This window comes from Marmota flaviventris, chromosome 16, assembly GCF_047511675.1.
Source record: "Marmota flaviventris isolate mMarFla1 chromosome 16, mMarFla1.hap1, whole genome shotgun sequence".
NCBI lineage: Eukaryota > Metazoa > Chordata > Mammalia > Rodentia > Sciuridae > Marmota > Marmota flaviventris.
The window spans coordinates 30840497-30864796 of record NC_092513.1 but is presented as its reverse complement, the minus strand read 5'-3'; the positions used below and the strand labels follow the sequence as shown (position 1 = coordinate 30864796).

Below are 24300 nucleotides of genomic sequence, written 5' to 3'. Positions count from 1 at the left end.
CTATAAAAAAAACTTTAAATCAAAAAGATCATAGACTCCTTAGGTGATCTCTTTAAGAAACCTTTCTGCAAAGGGCTCTTTTGCTCTTTGAAAGCTAAGAAATTGATTCAGTTGTTTAGTCATTCACACATAATTTTGGTTCTTTTTTATGAACCAGAAACTGTTCTAGGTGCTAATATTAATGAAGCAGAAACATAACAGTTACCATCTTTGTTGCCATGGAGCTTATACTCTAATGTTACTGTGCAGAATAATCAATAATATCTTCATGTAGAAGAAAAAGTGCCTATTTTTAAAGGAGGAAATAAATCAGAGGATGATAGGGAATGTTGGTAGTATAAGGTGGTTGTAGTTTCACAAAGATTTCTCAGGAAAGGCTTCCCCGAAGGAGTAACATCTGTGGAAAATAAGCACAGGAGGGAACAATGACATGGATTTTAGGGAAGGACATTTTAAAAAGAGGTCATGGCAAGTAGAGATGCCTTAAGACCAGTCCTTAAATGTTTGAGTACCAACAGAGGCCAGCTTGTTTGGGGAATGAGGGTAAGTGATCAAGGCGGAAGACTCGTTCTGAGAGAGAACTAGATGATCAGTTTTGTATGGCCTGTAAGCCATTGTACCAAATGAGTTTTACTTGGAAGCTATTGAAATAATTCAGAAGAGACAGGTTAGAGGTATGAACCAGGATGGTCAACATTGGAAGTGCAATGAAGTGATTGAATTTTAAAAGCTATGTTCAGAATATCATTTATTATACTACCTTTCATTCAAAACTTTTAGGTTAAAAATTTTAAAAAGTGTTCATGTATTTGTGTATGACTCTTTTGAATGATGAACCTATATGCTGTTGCTCAATGAACAATTCACTTTAACCTTTTCTTGAATGATAGTTCAGGTAATCCAAGCTGTATATCACAGAGCAATAGGAATTATTTTGATAGATATTTCCCTCCCTTTTCTCTATCCCAGTAAAGTTATAGCATTGTATAAGCAGTTGTCACCTTGAAATTGTAATTAAACAACTTGAGATACCAACCATCTTTTCTCCTCCCTGACATTTTGGCATAGTCTCGTGTTCTTCTGTGTTTCTCTCATGGAGGTTTAGAAGACCATTTTGTAAATCTGGCCACATATTTTAAAAAAGATAACTCAAAAAAGGATATTTTAAAAATGATGACTCAGTTCTCATTGCTTAAGGATGGTCATATTTCATAAATTCAAATAATTTTTATTTGAAAAGAAGGTGTGTACCTCATCTGTTGGATGCAGCACTGTACATACGCCACAGAGTAAATTTGCTGTGTTATTGAAATTTTGTACCCTTTCCTAAAGTTTTTTCTCTCTATCTATGAAAACACTAGGGAAAAAAAATTCCCCTGAATAATAGAATTATCACTTTTTCTGTATTTGCTTTAAATATTTTAAAGGTTTTTTACTAAGTGCATTCAAATAATTCAAAACTTCTGTCACTGTTTATTAATCTTCTGTGTAATGCTCCCCCTCCCTAAAATCTGTTTTATGAAATGTTAAAAGAGTGTTGTCATGATTAGTATTCTGTGGTCAATTTTTTGATATTTTAAATATTTTTGTGACCTTATGTTTAATTTATTTATTTGGTAATGGGAATTGAACCCAGCAGTGCTTAACCACTGAGCCTTATCCCCAGTTCTTTTTTATATTTTTATTTAGAGATAGAGTCTTGCTAAGTTGCTTAGGGCCTTGCTCATTTGCTGGGGCTGGCTTTGAATTTATGATCCTCCTTCCTCAGTTTTTGAGCTGCTGGGATTATAGGTGTGTCCCACCACACTCAGCATGACCTTATATTTTAAACATATCTTAAAAACATCTATGGCTAAATATTGCTTTTTAAATTCAGTTTTAACTTAAAAAAAAAAAAAAAAAAAACACCAGCGAGTGAACCCAGCCACTGAGTCATATCCCCAACCCTTTTGATTTTTTATTTTGAGAAAGGACCTTGCTTAGGGCCTCACTAAGTTGTGGAGGCTGGCTTTGAACTTATGACCCTCCTATCTCAGCCTCTGAATTGCTGGAATTACAGGCATGTGCCACCTTGTCCACCTAGCATTCTCTTTGTAACTGGATCTTTTATCCTATTTGTTTTTATTGTGATTATTACTCTATTTGCATGCATTTAATCAATTATGTAAAACTTTCTATTCTGTCTCCTATATATCTAAAAAATTTTTTTTCTTGACAGTCTTTGGCTAAATCTCTCTTACCATCTTCTACCTCAACCCTAGTTTGTAAATCATATTGGTGATATCAATTATTTTATTGGTTATGCTGGATATTTTACTTGTGTTTTTAATTTTTAGTTTAGCATAATCGGTATTCTTCTTTTCCAGAACAGTACATACCCTTTCTCTACTTGTATGTCCTTTTATTCCCAATGATTATTTAGTTTTATTTTTAATCTCTAAATTAAGTAATATTGTTGTTATTATTATTGTATATACTCAATTAATATTTAACAATATTTACTTCAAAGGATACTTAGGTTCTTATGCACCATTCCTTCTGGTACCTGTCACCTGCAACATGAGATGATTTTGTTTTCCTAAAGTATTTTTTATTTAAATTGTTTAAAAATTTTAAAGCATTGGTTATCCAAATTGAGTTTAAAAAGTTGCATCACATATGTAAAATGCTTCATAGTTGTTAAAAATTTAATTCTTCCCTATTTATTCTCTTGTGAATAATTTTATAGAAAAAGCATAGTGTCAAATGAAACATGTTTTCTATTTAAATATATACATCATTATATAAAAATGTGACATCCTTGTAACATAGTCAAAAGATAATCTTGAAGCCTGCATTCTTCCTTTTGAACTCATTCATGCATTCCAACTTTGATTATAGCTTTCTGCTTGAGGATTTTCCTTATTGAAATTTTTTTTGGGGGGCACATTCAGATTCTAAAATTGGAGATACGATTCTTACCACCCACAACTGAAAGCATTGACACATCCACCTGTGACAACAACCTCTGATTTCTGTAGCTATTAAGTACCACTACTGCATTGATAACGTCTAATCCATTAATTCCTGTCCTTTTTCTTGTTCATCAGCCTTCTTCAGTGTTTGCTTTCCTCTGAATATACTTGTAGCCCATGGCTCATCACTTTAGTCATTCTCTTATTAGTGCTTTCATTTCCTTTGGCAAAATCTCAATTTTTGCTAAGCCTCATTAGTTACTTAATTTCTTTATGCTTGAATACCACTATTTAAAAATGCATAGTTTCGCATATTAGTATCACTGTACGTTTATGTTACATTCACAAACCTCAGATGGGATTTAATGCAGTTGCCATCTTACATTTCTCTAGGTGATGATGAATCTCCCTGCCTTTTAGTGACTCTTTTGTACTTTATTCTTCATTTCCTACTACCCTGTCTCTCAATCTCCAGGTAACAATTCTGTTTCATAATTAAAGGACACTAATGGACCACTTAATAAATAGACTTGAATTCGTCATTTTTTCCTTCTTTCTTCTTACACAGAAGAAACAGTTTCCTGTAAAGATATCCTTTTTATTTATTTTTTTTTAAGAATTTAACCTTTATTTATTTGTTTGTATTGTTTATTTGTTTTAATGTGGTGTTGAGGATTGAACCCAGGGCCTTACCCATCCTAGGCAAGCACTCTATCATGAGCTACAACCTCAGCCAGCTCTTTTATTTTTCTGATAGAAATATCCAAATATGTATTAGAATCCCCATCTTAAAAATCCAGAAAAGCAAAATAAATTAATTTTCCTTTGACATATCTCATAAATAACACTTATTTTCTTACTTTCACAATCAAAATTCCCAAAGTTGTTTTTGTATACTCATCTTTTCCTTCTTTTCCAATCTTTAAGCTACATCATTTTGGCTTTTGCTTAAAACTCACTGTAGTAAATCACTGAATGACTTTAATGTGGCTGCACATCTTTTCATTTCCATTGAGTGTTTTCCAAATAATCCCTTCTTGAAAAACTAGCATCTCATGGTTTTATTGATACCAAACATTCCTTGTCACCTCGCTGTTTCTTTTCAGTTTCCTTCATCAACACTCTCTCCTCTGCTTGATGTCTTAATGTTCCTTAGGATCCTATATTTTCAGTTTACACTTACTCAGATTAACATTTCGCTCAGCTCTTTCATTTAAGTTTCAAATTATATATTCAAGTACTTAGTTGATCTCCACTGTATATATTTTTTTAAACATTTTGTTTTAGTTGTAGTGGGACATAATACCTTTATTTTGTTTTTATGTGGTGCTGTGGATTGAACCCAGTGCCCCGCATGTGCTGGGCAAGTGCTGTACCACTGAGCCACAACCCCATCCCCTTCGCTATATATTTGTCAGACATTTCAAACAATATTTCAAAATACCTGTCTCTTCAATTCTTAGCCTGCTTCTTATATGAAATTTCCTTCTGCAACATAATAAATCAGCCTGTTTGCTAGATTCAGAAATTTGGGAGTTATTATTCCTTCCTACTTCCTCTTTATTAGCAAATCCTATTAATTATATTTACAAAATAGTTCTTAAACTTGTCTTGTTCCATTGTCTGTCTGTCTGTCTGTCTCTCTCTCTCTCTCTCTCTCTCTCTCTCTGTCACTCTCTCTTTACTTTTCTAGAGTACTATAATAGCATCCTAACTGATCTCAGGTCTGTACTACTTTGAGCAACCAGAGTCATGTTCATAAACTGTAAATCAGATCATCCCACTCTCCTTTTAAGATCTTTCATTGGGTATGCATTACTTTTCAAGTAAAATCCATACTCAGTAATGTGACATTAATCATCTTGCATTTTCTATCTTTTCAGCCTCTTTGTTTAATTTTCACTATATTTCAGCAACATTGGGCCCTTTTAAAATTCCTTGAACAAACCAAGTTCAGGGCCTTTGTATATAGTATCATCCTGATTTTGTTTAAATGTGATGTCCTCATCATTAACTTTTATGCCCTCTTAATCTTAATTATTTCTGTGACCATTTTTTTTTTTTTTTTTATGTCTTTCTCCTTTCAGAAGTTCCAGAAGGACCAGGGACTGTGAACCATGATGCTAACTTGTTTTATGTTTTCTGATTTAGAATAAATATTGGATGGATGGATGGATAGATGGGTTGATGGATGGAGGAGGGGAATGAGGAAGGGATGAAAGAAATGGATGAAAGAAAATCTGAACCATGATTTAAGACACATAGCTGAAAGCTCATATGCCAATGTATGCTCTTTTATCCCCTGTCCCTGTTGATAGCAGATGGTAATATGTATACATTTCTTTTTATTTTTTCAGCAAGATCTTTGTACCTTCTTGATATCAAGAGCCTGCAAAAACTCAACACTGGCTAATTATTTATACTGGTATGTGAAAATAATTTTGTTTCTTATCCCTTTTAAGAACTATTTTTCACCATGCTGTACATAAAGACAATTTTAAATTAAGATGTGAACAACCATTAAAAGCCTAGATAGAATATTTATATTTATGTGCATTTCTTTATGGCTATGTTTGTGGAAATGTTTGTTAACATCACTGCTTCTCTTCCTTTTACTATGTTTTCAAGAGCTAAGATATAGCTGGGTGATCTAATGCTACTGCTTCTTTTCTTTTTTTCATAATTTTTTTTTTCTGTTTGCCTTTTGTGCTATTTAAATAATATATGATACTTTATATAATTTTTAAGAGTGTGTTTTCACATTATTTACCAAAACATTTGAATCATTCAAAAATAAAAAACTGGAATTCAAAGTTACCTTATTTCATTTTAAAGATAAGAATGTATGCCATAAAGAAGTATACCATAACTGAACTTGGTATGCCCTCATCTAGAATGAGATCATTTATCTGTTACTTTGCCATTTTTGGCATATTCTCAGTGAGCTTGTCTTATTTTTTACTGTGTAGTTGAATGGGGCAAGTATAGCTATCTCTGTGTTACCTAAGAACAGTATCCTCAGTGAGTGGAAGGAAAAAGAAACTGAGTTACAGAAAAGGTGACTTCCTGCGACACAGTTACCATAAAGCATGGCTCCATCTATAAGTTATAGAATTTTGAAGGGTAGAAGACAAGTAGCTTAAACCACCATGAGAAGTATTTAGATTCAATAAAAGAAAGCATTAGGATTAAACACTAGGTAAAAGAGTTATATCCAGCTTTACAGAGCAAACAAAGGACAGAGCCAGCCGGATCAGCTCTACCTGAAGCCTTCTTTATATTTGACAAAATACTTAACACTTTTTAAACTTCTTGACATAGTTTTTGGCTTGACTATAAAAATGATCTTTGATCTAATCTTACTGTTTAATTTGTAGCCTTAACTTAAAAAGTACAAATTAGTAGATATGCATTCTAAAGCTCGTTATTTTAAAATAACAACAAGGCATTCTGCTTTTCATGAGCAAATTAAACAAAATACTACTGTGTTTTACCCTCATTTTGGAGAAACTGTCCTATGGGTTGAATCAGTCCTTAACTCCGTTCTCCTATACTCTGAAAAGAATATCCTGTATGCCGCCCTGTAGCCAAGAAATAGATAACCAAATCAGAGCCCTCTGGTAACTGACAAGGTGCTTTTATTTACATTAACAATATTTGCTTAAGACTTTTTGGTTTTCTTTACTACACAAAAAAATCAGTATCAACAATTTTAATTAAATCAGTCATTTTCTCCTTTTGTGGAAATTGCCTGTGGATAGTTTGGAACCTGTGATTTATTTTGCCCCAGTGTTGACCTTTAGTAGTGGGAAGAAAAATAGTTCCGTGCTTTTGCTTTAGCAGTTTAATATAATATTCATAAAAGTACATTTCCCTCACATTAAATCTTAGTATGCCATTGAAGATATATCTATAGAATATTTTCCTTAGAAGTGTTTACTTAGAATTTCTCATATTACCAAATTTCTGTTTCTTTTTAATATAACATTTTGCTTCTTAATGTTCTATATACCAGTTTGAATTGTAATGTGTATGTCTGTTCACTGGTATTACAGAAAAATATTTCCTCTTGAAAATCTATTTAATAGGTAAAGGAAACTAGAGGAAAAAATGAGTAGGCCATGTTGCTGAGTTTTTGAGTATTTCTATCTTAAGTGTTTTAAAATTCAGATTTATGTGGTTTTTTTTAATTCATTACTGAGAATTTCTTTATAGATATTTTGTCCCCTTGTAATGTTCATGGAAAGTTTTTTTCTGGCTCAGAATTTATAGTCTAAAGTAGTCACTATTATAAAAACTAGGTGTATATACTAATTATGTGATTTTGAAATTACATATATTCTTTGGATTTGACTATAGAGCAGATTTTATTGTAAAATTTTAATTAGTTTTGATAGATTCTTTGATCTCTTTTTTTCAAGTAGGACAGCTTGCAAATCATTCTAAAAGAAGCTGAACATGGGGAAACTTATTAGATGAATAATTTCCAATAAGGTAGCTGTTTCTGTTCAGAAAGAGCACTTTGTTTTCTCTGTAGATAATAAACAAAGTGCAGCCTCAGTTTCCAGTCTTCTAAACATTCCATCAAACTTAGATTTGATATGTGTTTTCCCACTATATCTCTGATTCATTGAAACAATTGCAGGTGTTCCTTCTCTAAGGAGTAATTGTTCTTACCATATTTATAGTCTGCATATTATATATTCAGAAATACTCATGGAGAAAAAGGTCATTCATGTGGATTCTTGACTTTAGTAGGCACTGCTTTGGGGAATGTAGGATAACACTATAGGAAAAAAATTCCAATGGTTGGTTTGGAATGATCATTCTTTTCCTTTGAACATGGACAGAATAATATAAAATGTTAATCAAATGTAAGAATTGAAATACCTTTCACTAAGCTTACCTCTTATAACAAATGTATTAAAATATAAATTTAATTGGATGTGTTATTTCCTTTTAAATATTTTGGATTTCTTTTTTTATTTGTTCCCTTTGCAGTGATTTAAGCAGGATTCCTGCTGTATCTAAGTCCTTAGGGGCTGATAGTTTTACAGACAATCCTTTTAAAATGAATAGTGTCAACCTTTTAAGCCACAGAGGGGAGTTATAGTCTCCAATCTGTAAAATGTTGGGCATCAGAATCTATAAATCGTTCCAGTTTTTTATTTTTATAGTCAATCCAATGTGTTGAAATTGAAAGTAAACTTTGGATGCTTTGACATGCTTTCTATAACTTTTAAGACCTTTCAAGGTAATAAAGGTTATTTACTCTACAAAATGAAATTGCCAGGAAACAGGTAGCCCACTGATGTCATCTTAAAATGAGTACCTAGACAATTTTGTCTGCATTTCTACTTTAAGATGACAGCCTTCATGGGAATACCTTTGAGTGCTTTGTAGAATCTAGTTTATTGGCGTGAACAGTGACTCAGTGTGTTCTAGTCTTGATCTAACCTTGTCTTTGATATTTGTTGATGTCACTGTCATTTTAGATGGGCTTTTTCTTTGCGGGAGAACTTTGACTTGAATAATATGAGATGTGTTTGATATTTGACCATTATCGTGAAGATTAACATATACCCTTAATCACAGGAAATAGCTACAGCCATAGTCTTTATTTGGTGGTCAAAAAGACCTGAACACAGCAGTTGGTCCTATATATTATGATCATCTCTGTGCTCATTTGTAAATGAGTTTGCAGTATAGATACACAGGAAGAGAAATTGAATATACAAAGGTGATGAAGACAGTCAAGAACTTAAATCAATGTGATGAAGATAGTTTAAAGAAGAGAAAATTAGGATGACTGAATTAAGTAATGAGTAGTTTTTAGAGTTGGAAATTTCAGGTTGTTTGCTGTTAGATTCTAGAGAGGGCTCGATAGTATAGAACCATTGTAAAAGGCATTTAATAGGAAAAATCCAGTGTCTGCTGAATAATTTAGTATACGTATTTAAGGCAGGGGACTGTGAGTTAAGTTTGGCTCTATGTGTATAGCCTGCAAATTTTACAAAAATTGTCAAAATGAGTTTTAGATAAGGATTGGGTTATATGGTTTGGCTGCAGTCCTGCTTCTCCATCTTTTCTTATAAACTTGTTTCCTGCCTGACTTTGAGAAAACTTGAGTTTGTAAATCCTGTTAATTTGAAAATTTCCATTCCAAAAGCTGATTTTTTTTGTTGTTGTTTTTTCAGCATGAGGTATGAACCTAGGAGTGCTTTACCCTGAGCTACAATCATTAGTCATTTTTTATTTCTTATTTTGAGATACAGTTTTGCAGACTTACTGAGGTTGGCATCAAACCTTCTGCCTCAGCCTCCTGAGTTGCTGGGTTTCAATTGTGTGCCTCCTTGCCCAGGGCTCTACAAATGCCTGAAATATTGATAGTACTCTCTATAGGGTTAGTCAGTTTGATAAAGTCAGTGTTGTACATGTTCTGTTAAAAATAGCAGGCAGTATCTTGAAAATCATTGTAGTTGAATATGAAGGCAAGTCACATAAGGTATTAAGTGTATATTCAGCCTTGAGAATTATCAATATCAAAATAATGGCTAAATCTATGAGGTTGGGGTAATTTCTTCAATCTACAATAAAGTGAACATCTGTGTGAGCTAGGCATGGAAGTGCTGAGAGTTTAGTGAAAAATAATACAGGAACTCTATTCTTAAGAACTTCTAGATGGCTGAATATATTCTTTCCTAGAAATGGTAAAATAGATAATAAAAAGCATCTATGAATTGACATGTGAGAACTGCTATCACTTAAGGAGGTTTAAAAGTTTCACATGGTTTTTAAAAATAAACAGTGTGAAATTCAATTTAGTAGAGTAGAAAGAATTTTGGCCTGTGAGCCCAAAGTCCCGAGTTCTGATCTCAGCTGTACAATCACATAATTATGTCATCCTTGCCAAGACAAAACCTCTCTAAATTTCATTATTGAGAAAGGAAGAAAGTTGATCTAGATTTATGTTTTTTCTTATTTTTTTTAATTTGTTCATTTTAGATATACATGTAGAGTATATTTTGACACATATATACATGTAGTACAACCCATTCCAATTAGGATAACATTCTTTTTCTTTTTTTCAGTTGTTGATTGACCTTTATTTATTTACTTATATGTGGTGCTGAGAATCGAACCCAGTGCCTCACACATGCGAGGCAAGCGCTCTATCAACTGAGCCACAACCCCAGCCCAGGATACCATTCTTAAGACTGTTCATAATGTGGAGATACACCAGTCATATATTCATTTATGAGCAAAGGGAAGTCATGTCCAATTCATTCTACTGTCTTTCTTATTCCCATCACTCCTCCCTTCCCTTCATTCCCTTTTGTCTAATCCAATGAACTTTTATTCATCCCCTCCCTACCCTTCCTTGCTGTGGATTAGTATCCACATAGGGAGAACATTCAGCTTTTGGATTTTTAGTACTGGCTTATTTCACTTAGCATGATAGTCTTCAGTTCCATCCATTTACCAGCAAATGCCATAATTTCATTCTTGTTTTTGGCCAAGTAATATTTATTATGTGTATACATCACATTTTCTTTATCCATTCATCTGTTGAAGGGCACCTAAGTTGGTTCCACAGGTTGGCTATGGTGAATTCACCTGCTAAAAACAGTAATATGGCTTCATCACTGTAGTGTGCTGATTTTAAGTCCTTTGGGTATAAACTGATGAGTGGGGATAGCTGGTCAAATGGTTTCATTCCAAGTTTTCTGAGGAATCTCCATACTGCTTTCCAGAGTGGTTGTACTAATCTGCAGTCCCACCAGCAATGTATGAATGAATCTTTTTCTTCACATCCTTGCCAAAATTTATTGTTACTTATATTTTTAGTAATTGCCATTGTGACTAGAGTGAGAACTATTTGTCATGAGCTATTGAAAAAGCAATGTTAAAACTTACAATGTAGCCTTCAGTGTTTAAAGAAAAATGAAATAGAATTGAATCAGTATTAAATATTAGCAGATGTTAAAACTGTTCATAGGGTATTGCTCTCATTTTTATGTAGCCATGTACACACAAAGCAGTGTTTACCAAGTTGCGATATTAAATGTAATTCACTCTGGTTTCTTTTTTTTCTCATCAGAACATTTGGAAACACATGATTAATGAGCTGACTCAGATCTTGGGTTATACAATTTCTTTTAATTGTATAAGGAGTTTATGCTTAAGAAAACATTGAAGATTTCATTAACTTTTTAAAATAACAGTTTTAGAAAAATTTAAGATTATATATGTTTTTTTGAGAAATGGAGAAATTGGATGGGAAAGAAAAAACTCAATACATTTTATTAATCTTTCAAATATGTTAATGAGAGGTAGCACTAGTGTTTTTCAGAATAGCAAAGCCTTTTTTAACTCCAAAAATATGCTGTTACTTGAGTAACTTTTTTTCTTGAGTTACTTGGTAGATATGTGAACTTAGATAATTTCAGAGGATATTGATACTTTAAGTACCTCATAAAGTAATAGGAAAAATGGCTTGTTTGGTTGGAAAAATTTTTAGAAAATTTACAGTACTGCAGAAATCAAGACATTATTTTTGTTAGTTTATGTAATGTTTTGCATACTACCCCTTAATTTTTCACTTTTTAGAGAATGATGATAAAATACATTTCTTTATTCACATTTAATAATTTTTTTTCAAATATGTATCTGTTTTAATGGAATGATATATTTACAATATGAATCCAAGTTTTATTTCACATCATATGAGTAACTTCAGTAATTTTAAAGGTATGTCATAGTTGAATGTGAAGATCAAGATACTCAGCAGAGAGATCCAAAGACCCATGAGATGTACTTGAATGTAATGAGAAGATTCAGCCAAGCATTATTAAAGGTAACCATTCAAATGGGCCTGATCTGGCCTATTACCTGTATTATTATGTCCTGTGAATCATTTTTACATTTTTTAAGTGGTTGAAAACAAGTACAAAGAAGATCAATACTTTATGATACATGAAAGGTATTTTAAATTAAAATTTCAATGTTTATATGCAAGTTATTTGGAACATAGTCATTCCCATTCATTATGTATTGTCTGTGCCTGTTTTTGCACTACAGTAGCAGTTGAATATTTGGAATGAAAACTTTGTTGCCAAAATGGCCTAAAATATGTATTTTTTGACACTTTACAGAAAATTTGGTGACCAATTTTAATGAAATAAACCTCTACATGGAAAAAAATAAAATAAAAGCTTTGCTTTTTAATTTTACTTTGTGTTTTTCTTATATAGCTTAAGTACATTCTCAGAAATCTAGAAATATTCGTATTGTACATATTGTACATATTCCCTATACAACTGAAGTGTTTGCTTCATCAACAGTTTGTAGAGAAATATAAGGCCATGTTTTGCTTGGTTTATTTTGATCATAAAGCAATATTCAAGATCAACCAGCAGAGGGTGCAAGTCAGTGAAAAGAAAACATTGTTCTGTAATATGGTTGCTATAGAAAATTTTACTTCATAGCGTCTTTTACCTGCTGTTTCATGTTTTGAATTCTTAAAATTTAAATTACATCTTATTAAACACTTTGAGACTCAGTTTGTATATAATTCTCAGAGCTTAGAGCATCTTAGTATTAAACTGATTGGCTAATAAGCTGTTGGTCTTCTAATCTCACTCTTGTACTTACAATTTTTGCCACCTTGTGAAGGCATTTCAGTTTCTCTGAACTTAAATTTTCTCATCTTTTATAAGGGGATGATAACATTTCCCCAACGCTCTTATCAGGGCAGAGGAAGATGAAAGGAGAGTAGATTTTTACAGTATTTTATGAGCTGACAATTATTACATAATTACATAAGACTTTATAGTTTCTTGTTTTTAATTACCTAATGTTTTCCTGAACAAGCATGTATTTTGATACTATTTGGGTATATCTCCCTGACAACCTCCCCATCGCCACCCCCCCACCCCGTACTGGGATTGAACCCACAACCATGTTATCCCTGAGCTACATCTCTATAGCCTTTTTATTTTGAGGTAGGGTCTTACTAAGTGCTGAGGCTGGCTTTGAACTACCTCAGCTACTATACTCAGCGCCTTCCCTCTCTTCTGTAAGTAGATTTTTTAGTTTCTCGAAGGTAGTATCTTAGTTGCTCCTATATATGTATGCCTAGCACATTTCTAAAGATACCATCAGTTTTCAGTTATTTATTGAATCAGTCAATGAAAGCATTTTGGGGTGAACAAATTCTGTCTTGTCACACAGTTATTTGTGGGGGAAAAAGGTTTTGTTTTAGACCAGTGTTCACTGAAAACAGATAATTTTCAACTGCAAACAGTTTGGTGATGTTTACCTACTATATCAGATTTTTCATTATCTTCAACCAAAATAATTAATCTTTTTCAGTTTCTCTTTGTGTTGAAGTTTATAGCTATTAGAAGAGAAAAAAAGATTATCCATGCTGTTAAAGAAACCCTGATCATCATGCGATATAGAACTAATTTTCCTTTGCTTTGATTCCCTTCAGGGGGATAAGTCTGTCAGAGTTATGCGTTCTTTGCTGGCTGCACAGCAGACATTTGTAGATCGGTTGGTGCATCTAATGAAAGCAGTCCAGCGTGAAAGTGGAAATCGCAAGAAAAAGGTAAATACTTTCTGTTTATGTCTAAAAGTGGTGTGGCATGGTAAAATAGTGAGTTTTGACCACTCTCTTATTGGGTCAGTAGATTATATGAATTTCTTATGATGTAATTACAGGAACATTTATAAACACTGATTGTGTATGGGTTCCTATTTTTTGAGTTTACATATGTCAAAGCATTTAAACCAAATTCTGTAAATTAGGTATTATCCTAATTGTGAAGAAAATTAGGCATAGAGAGGTTAAATAATTTGTCCATGCCACACAACCAGTAAGTGTTAAGATTTATGATTTGTACCTGTGCATTTTGGACCCATATTTTTATGCATACTTTACTGGTTGTCATTTTAGAATATATTTGATATGTAAAGTATGTCTAGAAATCTTTAGTGTAGAATTCTGAGAAACAAAGATCTCAAGAGTAACTTGCTCAAGGTTACAGAACAGATTGTTAAATAGTTACAACACTGGCTTCATGTCTGTTCTCTTGGCCAGAGCATTAATCTTTGAACCATGAAGCCTCCACTTGATAAGTAGTAGATGAGTATCTATTCTTCACAAGTCATTTTCTGATCAGTACCTTAAATCATATGAAGGATTTATTTGGTATCTTCTTTTTCTCCGGATCCCATTAGATAATAGGATAATAGACAGGGTTTTCTTCTTCTTTCTTTCTTTTGTTTTTTTGGTTGTTGTTGTAGATGGCCAACAGTACCTTTATTTTATTTATTTACTTTTATGTGGTGCTGAGGATTGAACCCAGTGACTCACCAATGCTAGGCAATCTCTCTACACAACCACAGCCCCAGGTCTTTCTGCTTGATCTTTGCAAAATAACACAATACAGCTTATCTACTGTTATTTTCTAGACTTGAAAGAGGAAAGTTGAAAGAGGATAAGATGAAGAATTGAATTAGAAATTCAAAGACAATGGATCATGTTTAAAGAAATGCAAAGATATGAGCAAGGAAATATTATTTACCTAGTTAGGGAGGAGATATAAAATGAAGGGAAAACATGTTTTATTCAGTTGCTATTTTTTGTTGTTGTTGAGAAGAATCACAAACCATGGTTAAATAAATAAATCCATACTTGCTACGCACCCTGGGTCAGAAGTATTGTGATCCCAAGTATTCACCAGCGGGGGAAGCTGCACCTTTGATGTGTGCACTTTGGGGCATTTTGTTTTAGCATCAGTACTCTGTTTTTAATGAGTCTGTAGCAGGCAAAAGTTGAAAAGAGCAGTCAGGACACTATTGTAATAACCAAGATGAGAAATGAAATGTCTATGTTCCTGGCATGATAGCAGTATGAGAAGAATCTATATTTTTACTTTTATTATCTGTCTTCTGGTTATTTTATTGTTTATCAGCACATGAACTAGAAATCGGTTATGATAGAATAACTCAAAAGTCAGATTAACTGACATTTCTTCATATAAGTATATTTGACTGTCCACTTCACTATGGAGCAGATATATTGATTTTTATAAGGCATGTATTGGAATTCATGCCAGTTTTCAGTTGATTCTAATTGGAACTTGTCATCATCAGAAGGAGATTTGGAGTATTACTGGAAGGAAATAATTTTATGTCAATCCTTTAAACTTTTTTTTTTTTTTTTAATTTCTGTATATCCCTAACTCCAGAATTCTTTTTTGGTATAGGCTTCTTGCATTACAGTTGAAGTGCTTTGTGTCAGTGGGATTGGCAAGTTAAGTTTTCCTCTTTAAAGTACAAGCTCATCTGTTTAAAGAATGCAAGACTCTCTCAGCTTTTCAAAGGATAGATTGTTTCTTAAAAACTGAATAAAAGGGCTTTTAACAACGTGAAAGCTGTTTTACCATGACTTGATTTCTCAGTTTCTGAGAGCCTGGCTCAGTTCAATTTGCATATGAACTGAAGAAACTGAATGATGATGATATCTTAAAAAAGTTAGATTACCTTCAGTGAAAGGTAGAAGGTAGGGACAGATCAAGTTCCAAGTTAGTTAAAATTTCTTTCTTATATTCAAAAAATGCATTGGGACATTATAATGAAAATTTCAGTTAATATTTAGTCATGCAAAATTAAATTTCAAATAAAATTTAGGTTTTCTCTGGCTTCATAAATCCTTTGGAAATAGAAGTCAAATCTTTTAAATCCATCTTGAGGCAAATTAAATGTATTCTTGAGACTAGTCTTTTATTTTTTAACATTTTTTTTTATTGTAGTTGGACATAATACCTTTATTTTATTTATTTATTTTTATGTGGTGCTGAGGATTGAATCCAGCATGCCTTGCACATGCTAGGCGAGTGCTCTACCACTGAGCCACAACCCCAGCCCCCAGGGACTACTCTTTTAAAGATTACTGCTAAGGCTAGGATAAAGCTCAGTTATAGCCACCCTCCTACCCCCACCCCCAAAAAGAAAAATAAAAACATGCTGCTGCTTTTGTTACATGGATTATTTATAAGTGTTTCTCTCTCTCACATATGTACTATCTGCTTTATGTTAGTCTTCATATATTTTGTAATACTCTGCAAAAATCTTAATATCAGTTTTTCTATCTTTATGTTTTATGAACTGCTTTTTTAAATCAAATTAATTCCTTCTAATTCATTTTCCTAGAATGAGAGATTACAGGCATTGCTTGGAGATAACGAAAAGATGAATTTGTCAGATGTGGAACTCATACCTTTGCCTTTAGAACCCCAGGTGAAAATTAGAGGAATAATCCCAGAAACAGCTACACTATTTAAGGTAATTATGAGGTATCTTTAATGTATATGATTAGAATCTAATTCTTTAAAATACAACACTACCTTGGAAAATTAGTACATTACTAGGAATATTTCTAATTCTGTTTGATTTAGGAAATACCAGAGGGAATAAAAGGACCTTTCATTTATCACTACGGTTTCATTGAAGATCTTCTTGTTTTGAGTACATAAGCATTTTTTACAAACAAAACGTATAAAATATATATCTCTATTTAAAACTTTTTTTAACTATTTAATTCTCGTAATTCAGAGCCACAACTACTTTTCTCCCTTGAGACTATTTTTTTTTTTTTTAAATAAACAAATTGTAAAACTTACATGAAAGTTCAGATTGTTAGGTATGAGGCCCAGTTACCCCACCACCACCTTTTTTTTTTTTCTCAACATTTCTCAACACAATATTTGTTCCTGTGAACATTAAACTTCTTCATTTTCTTTTCTTCTGTTTTTTGATACCAGCGATTAAACCCTTGGGCACCTGCCTAAACAATGGGTCACATCCCTAGCCCTGTTTATTTTTTATTTTGAAACAGGTTCTTGTAAAGTTGATTCGGGCCTTGCCAAGTTGCTGAGGCTGGCTTTTGAACTTACCATCCTCCTGCCTCAGGTCTTCAGAGCTGCTGAAATTATAGACTGCACCTCCACGCCTGGCTTGTTTTTAGTTCTTAGTAGAACATTCAATTTTCTTTAGGTCTGGCCACCAGTTGCACAGGTAGAAATAGAATGCAGCTGCCTTTCTTATCATACTACAAAGGACTGAGCATCATACCTGCCAAGCAGTACTATCTGAGGGGCATCATACAGAAAGATCTCTGTGAGACATGGTTGCTGCGCCCCTCCCCTGACTCAGGCAATGGCAAGGCCCTACTGAGGTGGATGGCGCAAGGTGTCCATCCTCTGGAGGAGCGCAGTATGTTTCTGGGAATGGGCTGGTTTGTTTTTGTATTCCTTTAATAAGTATAGTTGCAATTTCTCATATGACCATTAAGTATGAAGGAAAAAACTTGACTTTCCCAATTAATGCAACTACTTCTAAAGAATAGATCTGTTTGCTCTAAATGCAATGATTCAGCTGTGGAGCGTAAATTGTTAATGTCTAATGAAAAACTCCCTGTATTCCTGTCAAGGAAGTTTTTGAGAAATTAAATTAAAATCTAGAGAAGAAGAATTAATGTTAAGAAGACAGATTAGTGCTTGGTACTGGGCAACTTTTTCTTGTTCCTGTGCACAGTGGTTTGTGCTCTTACTCTTGTTTGATTAAAATTAATAACAAGTTAACTACTTGCCGTAACCATGGCACCGGTTCCAGCTAGTAAGTCAAGAAAGAATAGTCAAGGTATAGGCCAATAGTTGGGACATTTCTAACTATTATTAAAAGTTAACTAAACAGAAACAGCTCAAAGCAAAACGCGAACTGAAAGGAAAAATGCTTGCTTATGCATAAGCCAAGATACATTCTTCTATTCTAATTGTAGCTACGTAATATTTTGTTTCTTTGAATAATGATTCCTGTTTTGTAACCACAAAGTACTGTGAGCCTGCCAAAATGAAAAGTATATATGATCAACTTCACAAGTAAAGATTGGGATTCAGCACCTTCACTTTGGTGTCTGTGTTGTTTCTCCACCCCCCTTTCGCCGACTCCTCACCATCCGTTTGTCTCCTGAGGCCCCCTATTGGAGCTGGTCTCTGACACATGGTGTTTTAGGTTTTGTGAATCCAGTGATGGAATTTCATAAGTTGTATTGAACATTACTTTTGCAATAATATAAGAAACAGATCATAGAGCAACAACTTGTGTAGATGAAAAAGGATATAGTTACAGTACAAAATAGTTCACAGTTTTTGAAGAGGTGTGTTGTCAAGGCAACTTATTGGCAGCCTAGGTTACACAACTGAAACATAAGTTTCATAAAATAGTACTTAATCTTTACTGCATGTTATAGAATGATAGTGTCTATTTTTCAAAAATATTTTCTAATTGCTTTAACATTTAAATGTGTCTTACAACCCATTTTTAAAAAATTGAATAATCATTAATAGATTGCAACTTACGGTTTGAAAACACAGGTATAGGAGATGCAATGCAAATATTTCTTACTTCATGCTTACATTCCATGGAGGACTCAAGTATAGAAAGTTATGCATAAGACAGTATACTTTTAACAACTAGTATTTTGCTGGTTGTTAAACAGCAAACTCCCAAGAACTCCCAAGCAAGACCAGTTTCTCTAAGCACTAATTAAAAAGAGTGAATTAAAAAGGTACTTGTACCCTTGTTTTCAAGCAGGGTAGAAAAGTATGTCTAAGACAGAGCAAGAGTTTTAAGAATAGAATATAAGAATGTACATCTGCCATTATTGGTAGTGGATTCTAAGCCCGTGTTATTTTTAATTATAGAATATTACAATTTTGTTTTATGCGTATAAAATAAATAGTCAAAATATGGGGAATCTTTTTGATATACAGTCCTGTTATTGTTTTCTAGCCTTAAGCTTATGGAATTCTTAAACATAGTCAATTGGAGTTTAGAAATACTGGTCTTCAGACAGTTTCTGTGTATGACTGTTTAGTTGTGTAGAGTAACTAGCTATATAATATATCTCTGTATAGAGTTATTACATAACTCGAAGTAATTCTTAATTGGGGACATGGATGCCTTTGAGAATCTTGAAAAAGTGATGGATTATGTTCTTTCAGTAGTCCATCTGCTTATTCACACATTGAAAATATTGCATATAGTTGCAGGGAACCCATGGATTCCTGTTGTACTTTTATAACTTTTATAAACTTCTGAAAATTCTTTTGTGTAATATTTTTTTTAATATTTATTTTTTAGTTGTAGGTGGACAGGTTTGAACCCAACACTCTACCATTGAGCCACAACCCCAGCCCTTTGTGTAATATTTTGAAAGGAGTTTTTGTAGTTCTTGGTCTAAGAACCAAAGTTGGATCATTATGGAGAATGGTTCACTTAAGGCACTGGGAGTAATGGTAGTTATACTATGGTCATCATCACCTTGCTTCAGATTTTAGATGAAATCGAAATTTCATATTTACCTTTGAATCTGAAAAAAATAAATTACATCAAAGATCCTTTTACCTGTCATATTTAGGAAGATCACTTCCAACTATTATTCTTGAGCTTTTGTAAATTAGGGCTTAAGGTAATAAGTACATTTTGATAGTGGTGATAAAATGATTCTCTAAATTTAAGTTAATTTAAGGTTCAGAATTTTAGTCCACTAGAATATTTATGCTCTGAGCTTAACATTCTTTGAAGCATTTTTTCATGCCTTTTTTTCTCATCATGTTATAGAAAAGTTTTTTTTTTTTTTTTTTTTTGTGTGTGTGTGTGTGTGTGTGTTGCTGGCAATCGAACCCAGGGCCTCATGCATGCTAGGCAAGTGCTGTATTACTGAGTCATATCCCCAGCCTGTATAGGAAAGTTTTCAAACAGTGCAAAGTTAAAGGGGTTTTTCAGTATGTGACTGTGTATCTACCACTTCCATTACTTCCATTCTGTCATTAATATTTTGCTTTGTCTGCTTTGCCATGTGTCTTCATCCATTTGTGTGATGCTTTTTATGCTATTTTCTTGGTTTACGTAAATTAGAGTTATTGCCATTTGTTTTCTTTTGTGACACATTTATTTTCTGTATATTATTATGAATTTCTCCAAATTTACAATCTTATAAAATATTTTCTATCCATGGTCAAAATCCATAGGATCTCCCTTTCTCAGAGCAGTTTTCTGACCATTTATCCCCAAAGTAATAATCTCAGGATTTTGAGAACTCAAAATTTTGAGATTTTGAGTCTCACAGTATATAATTGCTATTAAAAACCATGGCTGTGGGGCTAGAGTTGTGGCTCAGTGGCAGAGCACTTGTCTCACACATGTGAGGCACTCGGTTTGATCCTCAGCACCACATAAAAATAAACAAACAAAATAAAGATATTGTGTTCATCTATAACTAATTATAAATAAATATATATTAAAATGGCCATGTTCTTTTCATCTGATACATTTTTGTTTTATACTGTTTTACTTTATTTACTCCATTATATCTCTAATAATAAAAATAATGGTAGTAGACACACATGGAATGTCTGCTTTATATTAGGCCTAGTGTGAGACCCTTCTCATCAACAGTTTCTGATTGTCATAGCAGAGGAAATGCTATCTTTGTTTTATAAACTATTCATAGGACTGTTTGGCTGGTACCTGGCAAAGCCTGGATTCAGAGCCAGGATTGTTTAATTGCAAAGTTTGTGCTTTTTCCACCATGTGATCTGCCTATTAGCTGGTTCATTGTTCTCTACATGGTACCCTCATGTATCTGACAACCCATGTGGCTTCTTTAGGTCTTGTTCACCTGTTTTTAAATTATGTGCCAGAACTTTCTTCTGGCTATTGTAAGTCTTTATGCATTAATTTACATTCAATTTGAAAACAGTACATTTCTTTTCCAGAGTGCCCTTATGCCTGCACAGTTGTTCTTTAAGACAGAAGATGGAGGCAAATATCCCGTTATATTTAAGCATGGAGATGATTTACGCCAAGATCAACTCATTCTTCAAATCATTTCACTTATGGATAAGGTGAGCATAACTTTATATTGATAGGGGACATGTTTTTATTTTAGAAAACTATGGTTTAGTATATATACTGCTTATGGAAACAAAAGTGTTTGTATTATTCAGTTACAGTCCTAAAAATCTTTTAGTAATCTCCACTTATCCTTGAACAAATAAAATTGTTTTTCTGCACTTCAGAATTATTCTTGTGATGAGTGTGAAGCTTCATATGCGCCATAAAACCTTTTTTCCAAATTTAAATTCTCACATTGTAAGCTTTAGTAATTTCTATAATGTCTATTAGATCTTTTTTTAAAAAAGGAAACATCCCATTATTGTCTTGGGTTTCAAAGGAATGTTGGCCTCATTTTAAAAAATTTTTATATTGTAAAGTACTTTATGTCCATAAAGGAGAATCCTACTGTTTATTAAAAACTCATCATAGAGAGTGAATAAAAAATTCATCACACCATCAAAAATTAATGAATTTATTTTGATGATTTAAGTTTAATTAACTTAGTTAACCTTACATTAAGGCTATATCTTTATTATATTAAATGACTCTAATAGTTGTCCACAAAACTGTTTCCTAATAATTTTTACATTTGTTTAAAGTATTTTATCTTTTGATTTAAAGCTGTTACGGAAAGAAAATCTGGATTTGAAATTGACACCTTATAAGGTATTAGCCACGAGTACAAAACATGGTGAGTTTATTTTATATAAGGATTGTTTACTTTAATGTCTAATGAGTACTCTTTAAACTGAAAATTCTGAAGAATGTTAGAGATTAAACTTACTTTTGTAGCACTGCAGGCCAGTTGGGCCATCTTTCCTTCTCTGCTTCCTCCTTTTTTTCTCTTTCCCTTCTGTCTCTTCCTTCCATTCCTCCTTCTCTTCTTTCCTCTCTTGCATCACTTCCCTTTTCTTTAGTCCTTCCTACTTTCCTTTTATTCTTGTCCCTCTGTTTCTCCCCCATCTCTCTTCCCTCTGTTCCCTCACTCCCTATATCTGTTGTGCATGCACACATGCTCTCACTTTGTATTTTTACCTCTTGAAATTATAAAAACATCACCTTTGGAGAAAATTTAACACCTCTGTTATGTATTTCTTTGCATTTAAACTGATTATAATCCACAGATGTTTATTGCATTGTAATCTGTTCAGAATAATCCTTTGAGAAAGGCTTTGCACTGTGCTCTGCTTATAAAAAGCTATTCAGCAAATTATATTGTCAGTTGAATTCTTTTTTATATATTTTGACTATGTGTGCTTGCACATTCACATACAAACATGGATACATGTATATAGCATGTAAGTATTTTTAAAATGGAATAACCTCTGGAAGTTTGATGGCAAATTCCCTAAGAATGCTTGACTAATGCTTTTTGTAAATTCCATACTCTTTGCTTTATATCTGTAGTTAACCTTGAAAAAATAAAATAATTGTTTTAAGTTTTTGTCCTTCCCTTGGCTACTTCCAAGACTATTTGGTGATTTTATTATTCTCATTTTTCCTTCAAATTGATTTTTATAGAAGTGCAAATGTGCTTCTTTACTATCCTGCGTAGGTGTATTTGGTAGTTTTCATTTGCTCTTGGGACAAAGACCAAGAGGCTTTACCTAGATTTAAATTCTTCAGTTGTAGGACTCCCTGTACCTGTCTCAAGCCTCTTCATTTGCCACTGTCCTCTTGCTTTCTTGAGCCAAAATGGCTACATTTTTTTTTTAATTTTTTTTTTTTTTTTAGTTGTTTGTAGACTCAGTGCCTTTATTTGTTTTTATGTGGTGCTACAATCGAACCCAGTGCTTCACACTTGTAAGGCAAGTGCTCTACCACTGAGCCACAGCTCCAGCCCCCAAAATGGCTACATTTTGTTTTCTCTAATGCCCCATGCTCTTTTTGCTCTTGGGACCTTCACATATACTATGACCACTATCTGACACAGCTTTTCCTACATAGCTTTATCTAGTAACTTTATTGTTGAAATAATAAAAACATGATTCAATTGCCAGATGTCCTTTGATTCTTCTGTAACTTAAGTCTTCCTGAACTTTCAGGTCATGCTTTCATTCATAGTGTTTAAGATATGTAGGTAGGATCAAGCATGTATTTTTGCTTACTTGACAGCTCCATGTTCCATATTAAAAAAACAACAGATACGTCTTAAGCGAATTACTGTGTACTGTTGTACATTTGTGATATGAGAATAAATAAAACATTTCTTGCTCTAAAGGGGTGTGATCTGTGTGTAAATTGTTAGAAGACTCAAAACCAGGTCATGACTCTTTCTAGTTCTAAAATAATGTTTCCCATTCGTCTTTCATTTTTTTTCATGTATTGGTTGTTATATGTTCCTATTGTTGTTCCAAGATTTACCAGACTTTTTTCATTTTTATTATCTCACATACTGTTCCCTCCTGATTTGTCTTGGTAGTTTGAGGTACTTGGGAGGTACTTCTTCCCAAGTCATTTCCAGTAAATGACAGAAGATGGAGTGTTAGACAAAAGGAGCCACTGGACATATACAAATTGGCTTAGGTGATAATATTCCAGAATTCTTAGAATGCTCTTAAATTTATACTGTTTTTGATTACTATCTCTTATCAAGCCATGGAAAGAAGAAAATTTTGATCATAGATTTAAGAAGCTTTGTCTGTTGCTTTGTGTTCTTTTGTTCAATAATAGAAATTTGCCTAGACAAATAAGCAGATTAATTAGCATAAAAATTTTCCTGGTAGTTACAGTGTTTTCAATGCCACAATAAACTGAATATAGCGTTCACAAACCTTTTTAAGTTGTTCAGATGTAGAGTGTATCCATTACAAAAGAAGGTTATTCTTAGTAGAACTTTTATTTCTATTATCTAAAAGGTATTATGAATACAGTATGTTTGTTCATTTCTGTGTAGGTTTCATGCAGTTTATCCAGTCAGTTCCTGTTGCTGAAGTTCTTGATACTGAGGGAAGCATTCAGGTATAGGACCAATTTTAAATATTTATAAAACTCATGTATATATTCTTCATATTGAAAATTTAAGTCTTCATGGAAAATATATGGAATTAAATGAAAGCCTCCCTTTATCACTTTCTTTATACAGGTTTTTTTCTTTAGAAGTGAGCATTATTTGTAGTTGGAAATTCTTCCATGTCAGTGTATTCAAGTGGTCAGTTTTATGAGTAATGCATGCCATACAAAATAGAAGATTAGAATTAAAATTAAAACTATGTTAAAGTTTATGATTGCATTATATTTCAAAGTGAGGATATACTATAATTTATGTAACCTTTAATTGATGGACATTTTGATTATTTCCAATTTTTGTTATTTAGAAAGTATTGTAGAGACATTCTTACTCATACATCTTTTGTATAATTATGCTTATAGCACT

The 24300-nt window shown here is 32.9% G+C and overlaps 1 protein-coding gene across 1 annotated transcript in view; it reads left to right on the top strand.

Annotated features, from left to right (window-relative positions):
* Pik3c3 (phosphatidylinositol 3-kinase catalytic subunit type 3) overlaps positions 1-24300 on the top strand; it is a 121257-nt gene that overhangs the window by 52018 nt on the left and 44939 nt on the right. The window contains exons 13-19 of the mRNA XM_027935728.3: positions 5312-5379; positions 11706-11811; positions 13450-13566; positions 16176-16307; positions 20804-20932; positions 21546-21615; positions 23821-23885. Coding sequence (XP_027791529.1) covers positions 5312-5379; positions 11706-11811; positions 13450-13566; positions 16176-16307; positions 20804-20932; positions 21546-21615; positions 23821-23885 — 687 coding nt within the window. The remainder of the gene's footprint in view (positions 1-5311; positions 5380-11705; positions 11812-13449; positions 13567-16175; positions 16308-20803; positions 20933-21545; positions 21616-23820; positions 23886-24300) is intronic.